The sequence below is a fragment of the Carassius carassius genome, chromosome 4 (assembly GCF_963082965.1).
Source record: "Carassius carassius chromosome 4, fCarCar2.1, whole genome shotgun sequence".
Lineage (NCBI taxonomy): Eukaryota > Metazoa > Chordata > Actinopteri > Cypriniformes > Cyprinidae > Carassius > Carassius carassius.
This window is the reverse complement of record NC_081758.1, coordinates 41,649,206-41,663,713: the sequence shown is the minus strand read 5'-3', so window position 1 is coordinate 41,663,713 and position 14,508 is coordinate 41,649,206. Positions and strand designations below refer to the sequence as shown.

General features: G+C 31.4%; 2 protein-coding genes across 2 annotated transcripts; one reads left to right on the top strand and one right to left on the bottom strand.

The window, feature by feature from the left end:
* Positions 1-1,964: 1,964 nt before the first annotated feature.
* LOC132140063 (diamine acetyltransferase 1-like) lies at positions 1,965-3,836 on the top strand. Its single transcript, XM_059548854.1, has 6 exons — positions 1,965-2,219; positions 2,345-2,396; positions 2,510-2,593; positions 2,812-2,913; positions 3,199-3,239; positions 3,553-3,836. Exons 1-6 carry the CDS (start codon positions 2,154-2,156, stop codon positions 3,718-3,720), a joined length of 513 nt encoding a protein of 170 aa, XP_059404837.1. The 5' UTR covers positions 1,965-2,153; the 3' UTR covers positions 3,721-3,836.
* Positions 3,837-5,672: 1,836 nt separating this feature from the next.
* On the bottom strand, positions 5,673-9,449 carry LOC132135996 (MICOS complex subunit MIC26-like). Its single transcript, XM_059547214.1, has 5 exons — positions 9,378-9,449; positions 8,058-8,112; positions 7,862-7,957; positions 7,073-7,164; positions 5,673-5,765 (listed from the first exon to the last, which is right to left on the bottom strand). Exons 1-5 carry the CDS (start codon positions 9,447-9,449, stop codon positions 5,673-5,675), a joined length of 408 nt encoding a protein of 135 aa, XP_059403197.1.
* Positions 9,450-14,508: the final 5,059 nt, after the last annotated feature.

The window sequence follows — 14,508 nt, the reverse complement described above, 5'->3', positions numbered from 1 at the left end:
ATGTGCTGCTCCTGCGATTGTTCTGTTTAACTAAAAACTGTTATTAAACTCAGAGATGGCTTATCTTAGACACTCATCAATGTGTGATGATGTTCCTCTTTCTTGAATGTTTCAGTTGTGCATTTGTCAACACTAAAGGACATAAAGCTGTGAGAATAATAATGACTTCCTGCCCGGTGACATCTGAGCCTTTAGTTGTTTATTAAAACTTCTTCAACAGGTCTATATCTTATTTTCTAGATATAAGAAAAAGCATAAATGCTTTTGTTGGGTTGAGAGTGCTGGAAATCACTAAGTATCCATGTCCTCAGAGGAAACCTCCCATAAGTCTTTGCATTTGAAATGTCTATAATCGCACACAGAATGAAGCATGATATATGCCTTTGCAAATCAATATCTATGTCATCTTTTAATGTCATCAATCTATATAAGGCTGTGTTTATTTATAGCCGCTCATCCAAAGTAGATCTGTTTCATATTTCTAAGGAGACATGCTGACAAAAATAGCAACAGCTTCTCCAAATCATCAGCAGCTTTGTTTAAATGCAAGTGACAAATATTGGAATATTATTTTAATATATTCACCCATCAATGCATTAACCTTTGAAGTCTATAATAATGATAACAATTTCCCCTTGTTTTATTCCTGTGAATGAACCAACAGCGTTTAATCTCATATTCTGTGGTTGTTTTTGTCGATGATTTAAACACATGTTAGTTTGCACACTACTGTAAGTATGCGACTAAATTAAAACAATTGTTTTTTTTAAGTGTATTCATTTATATGTTAGAAAATCTAGCTTGAAATCACATGCAACTAAATGAAGTTGGAGGTAAAAAGTGTGTTGTTGGTTAACTAGAGATTATACAGCAGAACAACCATTTGTCATCAACCATAATAAGAAACACATGAAAATATAATAACTAACAGATTGCAGGCCTATTTTCACACAGATGATTGCACGGTACAGGCTTTTGTGCAAACTGTGAAATATGTTGTTCCTGTTTTGGCTTGAGGTTATGACACCCTATGAGCTGTAACACAATGTAGACTGTCCCTATTAAAATGTATTATGGTGGTATATTAATAGTAGTTGTGTCCCAAATGACTTCAGCCATCTAGTGTATGAACTATACAAGGTTATTCTGTCATCCAACATCAGCGTCTGACAGATTTTCTGGTTATTTAACTGTATCATTCGGACATTTAAAGTGCCCTTTTTTAGTGCAAACACACTCATAACCTAAAGTATTTATACTAAAAAAAAAACACACACAAAAAAAAACCCGGCATAGAATAGAGAACAAGTATAACGAACCTTGTATGTGACAATGTTATTGTATTTTGATATGGTCCAAAAGTCTAAAACCACACTAAAATCTAGGATTGAACTTCAATTGAAACCAATTAGATTTTTTTTTTAATTAGAGGTTAAAACATTAAATTAAGAAATAAAGGAATATTTATTGTGATCCACAACATGGTCATCAGATTTTCATGTCAGTTTTTCCATTTAACTTTTATTTCAAATTGTTGTGCTCAATGCCAAACTATGTTAGAATTAAAAAGATGTATCTTTAAAAGGAATTAACTTAGAAACAATTAACCTGTCTACTGAAAATACAATGATAGATACTGTAATTAATTTTTAATAAATTGTATTAGAAATGAAAATATAAATATATAACTAATATTGGTTGTGTATATATGTCATAATAAATATTGTCACATTCTTTACTTGCATAATAAAAAAAATTATATTATCTATTTATTCATATATATATATATATATATATATATATATATATATATATATATATATATATATATATATATATATATATATATATATATCTACAGTGAGATTGAGTTTACGATAATTTACGATGATTTTGGGTCGCACTGGTCACGTGACTCAGGTTTAGTCTGCTTGCTGACGTCAGCGCTCCGTCTTTAAATATCGCTGGAACGCGATGTTCTCTCAAAAGCGCTTCCAGCGACTCTAGACTTCATATGTTTCCTCAACTTCAGGGTGAGAAACCCGGACTTTCTGCTGAGGGTAGTCCCCTTAGAACCGAATGAAGAAACAAATCTTACTGCTTTTCACATACCGAGGACTAGTAAGAAAAGGGAAGAAGAGTAAAAGAAGAAAATGGCCAATTTTATATTACGGAAAGCCGAGCCCAAGGACGTGTCAGACATACTGCGACTCATAAAGGTACAAACACGGCTACGGCGCATGCGTCAGTTATATTTATTTTTTATTTTTTTATCTTATTAATGTTTGTGGAAAATTTTTAACGTGTTGATGTTTGCGAAATAATTTACGATGGTTAATTTTAGGAACTTGCAAAGTTTGAGGAAATGGAGGAGCAGGTCGTCCTGACCGAGAAAGGTAGGCCTACAGACCGTTTTTCGGCCTTTTAAAGTCAGACCTTATGATTTCCTTGTATAATATGTGAAGGTCACGTTTTGTGAATATTTGATGGTAATTTGTTTATTTTTCAGAGCTGCTCGAGGACGGTTTCGGAGACCATCCGTTTTATCACTGCGTCGTTGCGGAAGTGCCGAGAGATGAACAGTCCGTTGAAGGCAAGTCAAAAACATAAATTATAATCTATGTAAACCTGTTTATATCATGGATACAATATTGTATCCTTCGGATTTATGATGGAATTGTTACAGTGTATCTTTCTGCGTCATGCGTTCGATGTGACGTCATGGCCGCTGAATCAGAGTGCAGACATGATTTTCCTCTTCAGTTTATCTTCTCTTTAACTGTTTTAACTTTTTTATGGTTTCCATATTAGGTTACACAGTAGTTGGCTTTGCTATGTACTATTTCACCTATGACCCTTGGATTGGGAAGCTGCTTTATCTGGAGGACTTCTATGTGATGAAGGAGTTCAGAGGTATGAAGTGATGTTATCACTGCTGGAAAGAAAGAAAGTGGAGTGTGGTGTGTGTGTGTGTGTGTGTATGTATGTAATTACAATCTTTGCAATATTTATGATTACAATTTTAATATTTTTATAAATCATACTGCTTCTACTTTTTGTTTTTATAATAATAATAATATATATTGTATACTTTAAATTAATAACGAATTATATACTATAATGAATAATGTATTATTATTGTTATTATTGTATTCTTATTATATAATTATAATAAATATTTTTTTCTTATCTGTTCAGGTTATGGGATTGGATCTGAAATCCTGAAGAGGCTGAGTGAGGTACTTCTAATTCATTACAACCAAAAAAAAAAAACATGCTCTAGATAGATGTAAAATGTTACCTGAAAGAGAGAGAGAAAGGCAGAGGGAGAAAAGCCCAGAAAAGAGACCGAGCAACCGTTACAGTTGTCGTTTATCCCTTCCTTGACCGTGTGACTTCAAAAGCAAATCTAAGACATTCAAACCGACCAGTCAGCAGATTACAGCTTTCCCCACCATGCAAAAGATGTGACAATCAGCAGAGCCCCAAATAAAATATTAGCTGAGAAAATGTCAAGTATTGATTGTTTTTTGTCTCTATCATTGTCTGTAGACGGCCGTGAAGGCTCGATGCAGCGGCATGCACTTCATCGTGGCCGAGTGGAACACATCATCCATCGAGTTCTACAAGCGGCGTGGAGCGGCTGACCTCTCGCACGAGGAGGGATGGCGTCTGTACGAGATTGACAAGCGCAACCTAATCAAGATGACATCCAAGTAGATGCTGGTGCAGGAGGAGATGTTCAGAGGAGGATCATGAGCACAACTATTGTTGTCCGCTTTTTTGATTACACATGCAATGTATTGTTCAATAAATAAAGCTTCTTCTTTGAGAAAGAGACTGTCGGATCAGTATGTAAACTCTTGCTGAAAGAAACCCTTTTAGGTTTCGGTTTATTAACCTCAGGGTTTCCCCACTTCCAAATACACGCATGAATTTTGGTTGCAATTTGACTTGAGTCTTCCTTTTATTCAGCATGGAAAATGATACTTCTCACCAGTAAGACCGTGATCTCATTATTTCAGGAAGTATTTAAATCATGTGATGCTGTTTGGAAATGAGCAGATTTCTAAATCTAGACTAAACTAGTTCAGCAGGTTCTGCAGTTGCAGTTTTCTTTTTTTTTTCTTTTTTGTGCTTCCATAGGAAGAGGAAGTTCAGACTGACAAACAGTGCTGACATCAACATGCAAAACCCAAAATGTGACCCTGGAGCAGTAAATCAATCTTAAGTCTCTGGGGTATATTTGTAGCAATAGACAAAAATAAATTCTATGGGTCAAAATTATCGATTTTTCTTTTATGACAAAAATCATTAAGATGTAAAGATCATGTTCCATGAAGGTGTTTAGTAAATTTCCTACTGTAAATATTTAAAAACTTAACTTAATTTGGGAAACTTAAAAGATGATTTTCTCAATATTTAGATTTTTTTTTTTTTGCACATCCTAAGAAACCATACATCAATAAAAAGCGTATTTATTCACCTTTCAGATTATTCATAAATCTCAATTTCAAGGGGTCACATATAAAGCTTACCTTTCCTTCTAACTTTGTAGAATAATTTTATTCAGTCATAAATCACACCACCATCAAATATTATATAACATTTATTATGGTACACCAGTGAATTTTTTATACAATCTCAGTAGTTTGTTTATAAGTTCAGAACTTAACAGTCAGACCACTAACTCCTGTCTGATGATTGACAGATGAAAGAGGAAGTGGCTAGTGCAAAAGTAGGTCATGAAGATGAGCAAAGGATGGACATCCTGTACAACCCGAGAGGTGATGATGAACCTGCAGACGAACACGAGGACTTCTGAGAAAATAAACATGTCTGAATGTCATTGTGGCATTTTAAATAAAATATATTTATGACTATATGTTTGGAATATATTTAATATATAATTTGAAATTAAATTAAAGTTTGAAATTAGTTTTGAAATTAAAACTAACTGTTTGTTATGCATGCATACATCATTTCATTTTACTCTCTCATTAGACACATTTCTTTCTACTTGAATTGCACTGTTTTTCAGTAGTGAATAATGCATGTTATTAAAATTTCTGAATGGCAAAATTTTAAACTTAGCATTTATTTTAAATAAAGATTTCAACAAAACAACTTAAGCATATAATGTGTTTGTTATTGGATGATGTTGCTAGTTGATGTGATTCTCGACACCTGTGTGAACGTGAGGAGAACTGACTTCATCCACGAAAAAAAAAAAAAATAATTCTGACAAATGCATCAATGCATTTTAGTGTACAACATTTACCGAAAAAGGTATTCGGGCAATTGTATAGCGATCTAACAGGTTTTAGTGAAAAAAGAAAATCTTAGTGCAATGTAAACAGAGTTGGGAAAGGATTGATGTGACTATAGTAATGTTTGTAGATTGTGCTCTGTTGTGTCTCCGTGATTTTTATGATCTTTGATATTTGGTCCCCCTGCTGGAACTCTTTTCTGCTCAATCCTGTTAAAACACAAAACATAAAGGGCTCAGGCTGTTTCCAAACCCAATATTTGCACTGCTCAAATGCTATCTGTATAGGTCAAACGGTAGAGGCGGTTGGTTTGATTCCTAGGAAATGCAAAGAATGTAAACCTTGAATGCAATGTAAATGCATGAAAGTAAAAGTCTGTGTGAGTAGAGCCAAACTCACTTTCTATGAGGCAGGTTTGCCTTTGATGAGTTTCTCCACAGCAACATAAGCCTGAAGTGCCCAGTCATATACTGTGTCTCCTGTGTTCCGTGAAGATTATAAGGGTCACTTCAATCAAACGGGACACATACACACACACACACATTTTAGAAGTAGATTCATTTTTAATGCTGAATGCATTTGTGTTATTGGTGGGCTACACAACTGCTTATAGCATTTGGAAATTTGATTTTAAATGTGATGCATTGCCAGTAAAAATATTATTTCAATTTGCTGCTAAATGTGTTTTATCAGTGCATAATCATCCTGTTCATAATCTTATGAAAAGGATGAGCTAAACTAATAATATATGCCGTTTTGCATGCAGTTATATAAGCCTAAAAAAGTCAAAATATATTTTAATGGATTTTTATTTTTACTTTGTGTGTGTGTTTGTAAATTAAAACATTATTATATAATATTTTCTGAAACTTTATCATAATCAAGTGCATTCATTCTCGAACAACAATAATAAAAATCATAATAATAAAATATAAAAAATCTGTCACTGGGTATGTAAACTTTTTCCCTTTAAATTGACGCCACTGAATTATTTTATTATATTTTGGAGGGATGGATGGATACCATGCTATTTCACTAAAGTAAATGTGTCTTTATTTAAGAATGTTTAGATATTTCTACTTGTAAATACCAAATATCGAGGAAGAAAGTCACTTTTTGCTTAATGACAATAAAATACTGTATTTAAATGCTGAAAAATGCAGAAATTAAGGGAGTCCTGTTAGTGATTTCACTGTTGCATATGATTTGTCTCTGCCTATATGCCCATACAGCATTGATAATAACACTGTCACTCAAAATCAATGACTTCAATCACTGAAAAACACTGTATAGGAGAATGTCGTCTTCAGTGCAGCCCTGAGTGTGGTTCAGTGTGTGTTTTTTTAATGGCAACACATGGGCAACAATATATTATCTATTATAATAATGCAAAATCCTCAATTTATAAGTCACTTACAAACTGGCCTATGATTTCGCTTAACCTTGACAGCTTGAATTTGAACTTTGGTTCAAACCGAGTGTGAATCAACCTAATTTTGCTCTTTAATCAGTGACCCTGCTGATCTTTCAGGACATTTCCATCAGCATATCTGACAGGATGGGGACATGCAGCTCTGAAACGGCCCTTGAGAGAGATTTTGATCTGAAAACACTGGTTTGTGTGTTGACAGGGTGTGAGGCGAGAGGTAGCCACTGCAAATCTACATTGGTGGTCACAATCAAAACAGACAAACGGTGTTGAAGCAGTTTCTCTTTGTGTGGTTAGCAATGAGTTTCATCTGCTGTTTTTATCATGATAACATCTCACAACCCTACAGCCAATAAACATAAGACACTCGTACCTTTGCGATGGTCACGGCCTCTTGAGGATAATACATTGATGCAGACACAGCCATTAGACCAGTCGGATAGATCACTTTCTTCAGCCTGGAGCCTTGAAATTATAAAATAACCCTAAAAATGACTCAAAAGTTTGATTCGAAAGTTTTATTTTCAATAGGACACATTCAATTGATCAAGAGTGACAGTAAAGACTTTTGTTACAAATATGAATGCTGTTCTTTTGAACTGTCTATTCAACAAAGATTCCTGAAAACAAACATGTATCTCCATTTTCACAAAAATATCCGGCAGCACAACTGTTTTCAACATTGATGATAATCAGAAATGTTTCTTGAGCAGCAAAGCAGTATATCATGTGACACTGAAGACTGGAGGAATGATGCTGAAAATACAGCTTTGATCACAGGAATAAATTACATTTCGTAATATATTCAAATAGGAAACAGTGATTTTAAATGGTAATAATATTTTACAATTTTACTGTATGTTTGATCAAATAAAAGCAGCCTTGGTGAGCTGATGAGACTGCTTTCAAAAACATTAAAAAAATCTTACTGCCCCCCCCCCCCCAATTTTGAATGGTAGTGTAAAAAACTTTTAAGCAAACATTGCCTTATATATAATATCTTAAGTAATTTTGCATCGCAAGTAAATGTCTTGTAGATATTCGATGTTTAGATATTGATAGTAGAACACAAGACAAAATTGAGGATTAAAATATTTTTGCAGTGTATTTGGTGTCTTCAATAAAACACAGGATCCAATGCTATCGTTAAAGCTTTCACTACCTCTTCCGAGGAAAAGGCCCAGGATCCCGGCAAATCCAATGACTCCGGCTCTGGGGTCAAACTCAGGCGGAGGGTTCTTCAAGTAGGCATGACTGTCTAGATGAGTGTGCAAAGATTCACTTTGTCATTTCATTGAAAAAGTCCCTTAAGAAGGCCTGTTTTATCTGTGTTTGTGTGTCAGCGAGCGTTTGCTTACTTTGCCTGAACTGTACAGTGCTGTCAACCTTGGGCTTCACCGTCCCATAGACGCCCTGAGATACAATATAAAACAATCAATGGTACTCTTTACAATGTTACTTTCTGAATCTAAAAAAAGGCATCACATAACTAACCTTCTGTGAATCACTGTAAAATGCTGAATGGCAAGCAAAGACCTAGATCTATGTGACTGTGGAAAAACATGACGCAAACCAAAGCAGCACTTTAAGGAAGTCAGGAAGGTCTGAAAATCTCATTTTTGGCTGAACTATTTCTCTGAATCTTTTGTGAACTTCTACAGAGACCAAAGGTTTATTCGTGTACTTCATAACATAAGGTTTTTTGATTTTTGATGAATGCACCTCCTTGGCAAATCTTTATCAGTAGCCATAAACACATAATGCATGACACACAAAAGATATAACAGTCTATATCTTTGCAATCAGATAGAATACAATACAGTATAATCTGACATAAAGCAGAATCTGTAGAATATGCAAATAAAAGTGAAGTATTTGAGCAAACAAAGGACACCTAGTAAATAAATACAAATAAAATGATTATATAATATTATAAAAACAGGAGAACATGTTAAATCTGCAACTGCAAAGCTCCACATAAATATCTGGAGATTTCACGTTTGTTATTGAATACCAGTTGTTATTTTTTTCCCCAAAACAAAAAATATATTTGTTGTTATTATATATATATATATATATATATATATATAATACTAAACAAATAAATGTTGAATTAAATTGAATAAATGAATGATTGAAATAAGTACTAAAATTTAAAGAAATAATTAATTAATTGTGAAACATATTAAACTAAAACTAATACAATGAATACTAATAATAACAAAATTACAAAAGCACAGCGACCTTAAATTAACATTTTTTATAATTCAAAATATTAATACTGTAATAGTTTGGACCTAACACTAAAATAACGCTGTGCTCGTTTGTTAAATATTGTCTTGTTGCATTATGTTTTCAGCTAATCACATGAATGTTTCACCTGCTTCTCTCCCACATCTTTAAAGATTGAATGTGTGATGTCTGTGACTTTAGTCTCAGCAAAATGGGATTGCAATAATATCGACTGTTTTCAAACAGTTTCGAACACTGCTTCTGTATGCAATTGTTCAGACTCACACCATGTAAGGCAGAGCTCGACATATTTCACGGCATTCTGCAGAATTTCTCTTCTTGTTTTTATTTTGAAGGCTGTGTTCTGCTTTCAGATGTGGGTCAGTGTGTCCTGCCTTCTCATGTGGGTTATGTCAAATAAAGCGCTGCAGGACAGAGAGACTGACTGGCAGTGTGTCAAACGCTTTATCAGCTGCTGTAAAGTGTTGTCTGCAGCGCTCTGACATGCTCTCTGGCATTATGATATTGCATGAGATCATTTTTTCACTTTGTGTTGTTGTTGGACACTCTTTTCGTTCAGACACCATGCCATTACAGGTCTATCTGAACAGATTCATGCATGTTAAAAGCAGAACGTCTCAAGAGAACATTGTCTGTTGATGGAAAAACATCATTGTTGTTATGGTTAACAAACTATTAAATCTAAAACTAATAAAGATTCTATATATATACATATATAAACTATGAAATATAAATATTAGATAAACTTAAAAAAAGTAGATGAAATTAGAATAAATTACTAAAATTGAAATAAAAAATAAATAAATAATAATAATAATAAAAAACACAAAATTTTAAAACAAAACATTTTAAATACAGAAATATTTAACTATTTTAAAAATGATTAAATACTATAATAGTGTATAAATAATAAATAAGAAAATAAGAAAAAAGCTCTAGATAAAAAAAGCAGATATTTTCATGTTTTCATGTCAAAACGTCAGTGTTTCTAATTTTTTTTTTTCAGGCCTTAAAAATCCTTAAAGATGTTGCTGAAATAACATAAACTAACTAAAACTGGAATAAGAATAAATAACAGCTAAATATAAATATTCAAATAAAGTAATAAAAAAATAAAACAAATTACTGACTAAAGAAATTCAGTTACTGAATTCTGACTCAGACTATACATTGCACATATAATGGCGACTAACATTGGTTTTTGTAAAAAAATCTAACAAAAAATGTCCCTAAAATCAAACATGACAATTTTGCAAACTAATATACATAAATGCATGATTTTGCACTTAAGCTTTTGAACCCTGAGTTAAACTCTTGCTTGTAAACAGATTGAAATGACAGATCATTCAGACTCAGCTGAACACATTTCACCCTGAAGCCCAAAGAAAAAATAGGACTATTAAAATTTGTTGCATTTTGACATTTTATGTTCAGGACAAATAAGCATCTTTTCTCTCACTCCTGTAATGCATTTGGATATTTAACTTTTGAATTTTTTCTAATTTGTAATTCAACTTTTGAGTTTAATGTTAAACACTCAAATGTAATACAGATCTGTTTCGCTCGGCAGAATTATATATATATATATATATATATATATATATATAAGAGCATGTCTGCATCACATTTCATCCCAAATTAATATTAATAATAATAAAAAGAAAATGTTAAGAAAATGGTGGGTTGATAAATCAATAAATAAACGATTAAAAATATTATATGATGTTATGCATCTTGACATTATTTTCATGAATATATATATATATATATATATATATATATATATATATATATATTGTCAATTTATTAATAAAGTATTTACTTTAATACTTAATTAATAATACTGTTTAATAAAATCTCATAATTATCATAATCTCATAAATATCATAATTTGCATTTTTCAGTATTCTAATCATGTATGTTTTATATTGGAGCATATTCTTTTCTGTTGCTGCACAAGGCAAGATTACATCATTTCTAATATGAAAAAAAGTTATATGATATTATTTTTGATAAATATTATTCCATAGATTTTTCATAATAGAGTATGAAATCTGCTTCAGTTATTAATTATCATCCATTATGGTGATTCTCATTAAATTAGATCTTTTTTTTTCGCTTGCCTTGATGAAAAATGCATCGTTTTGTCGTTTTGGCTCAGATCAATCCCAGAGTCCCAGAGACCTATCAGAGCAGCTGCAGCGCCATCACATGAACACAGAGAGCATGAATGAACCGGTCAGACGGAACTTCCTGACCTACTATGCCCATATTTGGTCAAGACATTCCGGTTTGTGCTCACTGTCAACACATGCTGAATGTTTCTAGTCTAATCAAGAATAACTATTTACTCAAACCGCTGTTTTGAGGACATTCAAGGTCTCTCAGTCTCTCTGAACTGGAGGTCAAATCATTTTGAAAATATTGCCAATATTGAGGTCAAGGGTTGAAGACACTCGAACTGGTTACATAACTCTGTTTTGATCCTCTTTTTCTTGCCCTTTGATTTCACTGATATTTACTTCTATTTGCAAATGAGAAATTGATAACTTTGCAATTTATAGATTTTTAGTATAAAGTTAAGCTATGTAATTATGTTAGATTCAGTCATGTACCAGTTAGTGCCTAAATTAGTTTTTTCATCATTGAAATTAGCTAAAGTATTAAATATGAGATGAAAATCTTAAAACTAAAAGATTAAACTAACTGAAAAGTACTAAAATCACTAAAACGAGAAGAGAAGTTGTTTTATAAACAAAACTAATAATAATAATAAACTGACAGAAGTAAAATGATAAAATAAAACTAAAATGAAAACAGACAATATAAAAATAAAAGCTAATAGTATATAAATATGTATAATGTATATAAATAATAAAAAAAGAGCACTAAGTGTTATAACATTGTTTAATGTCATTTTTCTTAACTGTTTTAACTTTTCAGTATTTTAATAATCGCGTATATTTTATATATTTATAGCCGAAATAATATAAAATGTAAGGTTAGTATCAGTCGACTTATAAACTTTGATTTCATCTGGTATTTGCAGCACAGACAATGGCAAAGTCAATAAAAGCTTTTCAACAAGGAACATAAAGTTTGTGCTTTATCTCTTCTGTAGTGTCCTCAAACGCCTCTTTAATGCTCAAAAAATATATAGTAATCTTTAGAACAACATCGGCCGAACTGAAACCCTTGTACATGTTTATAAAAGACTTTATCCGTGTGTCAGCAGGAGGAACAGAGTCAAGAACACGAACTGAACTGAAGGTTCTTAAGCTCACCTGGTCCAGTAACAGTACATGGTCCGGTCTTCTTCTTCTTCTTCTTCTTCTGTCCGATTGAGTGACTGCGATTAGACTTTCATCCGATGAGCGCCATCTAGAGTTCATCAAGCGCACTATACTCCCGTAAAATTTACTTTTTTTTACAGGTTGTTAAAATGTATTCCATAAAAATATAATATAATATAATATAATATAATATAATATAATATAATATAATATAATATAATATAATATAACAGTTCTACAGTACAAGGGCGTAATCCATAAACATTGCAATATTTAAAATGTACATTCATTTTGAATATAAAAAAATAGGAATAGGATAGAAATGTATTTATTTATATTACATTTTGATGCAATCTGTGTATTCAGTGATTTTATTTGATTAATTCCTAGTACATTTCACAAAGAATTAATACATTGAATTAAACATGACATTTTGTAGAAAAGAAAAACGGAAAGTATTTCAGAATCAGAATCAGAATCAGAAAGAGCTTTATTGCCAAGTATGCTTGCGCATACAAGGAATTTGTTTTAGTGACATAAGCTTCCAGTAAACAGACACACAACAACACACAGAAAAAAAAAAAAAAAAAAAAAAAAAAAATTACGGAAGAATTACAAATTGGCAAATAAATAAGTGTATAAACAATTGTGCTATAAATGATAATGGAATAGGATTGAGTGAGATGCAGGAATGTTCTAGGATGGAGGGGTAACAAATAAATATAAGGATATTTGCTTCTACAATGTACTCCAGCCCATAAGACAACCATATTTTATGCGTATTCAGTTATTTTTTTTATTTGTAGCAGGGTTATTATAGATGAATAAAATTAAAACCACTAAACACAGTTACTTAAAAAAATAATTATATATATATATAATTATATATATATATATATATATATATATATACAATAAAAAAAATTAATACATTGAATTAAACATGACATATAGAAGTAGAAAAACAGAAAGTATTTTCTTGTACAATGTAATCCAACCCATAACATAAAAATATTTATTAAAATATGTTAAAATATATTTAATATTCTCTCTCTCTCTCTCTCTCTCTCTCTCTCTCTCTATCTCTCTATATCTATCATCTATATATATAAATTTTTATCAAATATATTTAAATCCAAGAAAATGCCTTCACACATAGACAAGTTTTTCCACAATTGTTACAACAAATATCAGCTAAGAACAATGTTCCCAATGAAAAATAGAATATTTTGATATTCATAAAAATATGTTTATTATGATCAATTATTATATATTTTATACAGTATTTTATATATTTTAGTATATGCAAGTTCAAACTAAATATATTTTAATTTGTACAAATATATTGCATTGAGCTTTACTCTTTACACTATATATTTAGAATACATTTAAAATATATTTTGGCCAGATTTATTTATTATTATTATTATTTATATCAAGACAGGTCTATCATCAGTTACAGAAACTGAAGAGTATATGATGCAAACTCATCTGAGTCTGAGAAACTGAGCACAGATGCTGTGGAAACACCTGCGTTCATTTAGATGGAGAAATAACATTGTGTACTAGTGGATGCACTGATTTAGCTTTGATTTTGTTTCTAGTAAACACAATATTCTGAGTTTCTAGTGCAATATTCTGAGTTATTTTAATTGAAAATTTTAAATGTTACCTTTGCAACTGGTCAAAACCTACTGGAAATAGATGCTGTTGAAATACCTGAGTTCATGTAAATGGAGAAACACAGTATATACTACAAGACTAGTGCATTTATTCAGAGAATTGTCAATTGAGAATTTATTTATTTATTTTTTGGCAGTGTTTGCAGAATATTATAACCACAGATTGAACTTGCTTTAGGTTTGTGTTACAGTTCTGGGTTAATGTGATGTTGATAAACAACATATAGTGACGGTTTTTGAACATTTGGGCACTTGCTTTATCTCACTCTCCAAAGACATCCATCCAAGAATCAAATGTATTGTGCAGTATACAAATTTTAAAACAAATTGTGTAATTCTCATGAAAATAAAGAATACACCACATGCACATGCATCCACTATTTAAAACTTAAAATAATACAATTTTCTCACTATATTCTATAATAATAATACCCTTTTATCACTTTTCTCTCAATATAAAAATATTTTGTTTTGGGACTAGAGGTTGATAAAAATGCCTGAAAAAAAACTGATATTTCATAATTGCCAGACTTTTGGTTTTGATATAGTGATTTGTGCTCTTAATATTTGATCTAATTTAT

Bases quoted from the DNA above. Each gene is read 5' to 3' on its own strand.
- LOC132140063 (XM_059548854.1), top strand. From the start codon at position 2,154: ATGGCCAATTTTATATTACGGAAAGCCGAGCCCAAGGACGTGTCAGAC. The intron at 2,220-2,344 runs GTACAAACACGG...GGTTAATTTTAG, and splicing joins ACATACTGCGACTCATAAAG to GAACTTGCAAAGTTTGAGGA. The intron at 3,240-3,552 runs GTACTTCTAATT...CATTGTCTGTAG, and splicing joins TCCTGAAGAGGCTGAGTGAG to ACGGCCGTGAAGGCTCGATG.
- LOC132135996 (XM_059547214.1), bottom strand. From the start codon at position 9,449: ATGCCAGAGAGCATGTCAGAGCGCTGCAGACAACACTTTACAGCAGCT. The intron at 8,113-9,377 runs GTCAGTCTCTCT...ATTGTATCTCAG, and splicing joins AAGCGTTTGACACACTGCCA to GGCGTCTATGGGACGGTGAA. The intron at 7,165-7,861 runs GTAGTGAAAGCT...TATAATTTCAAG, and splicing joins GGGCCTTTTCCTCGGAAGAG to GCTCCAGGCTGAAGAAAGTG.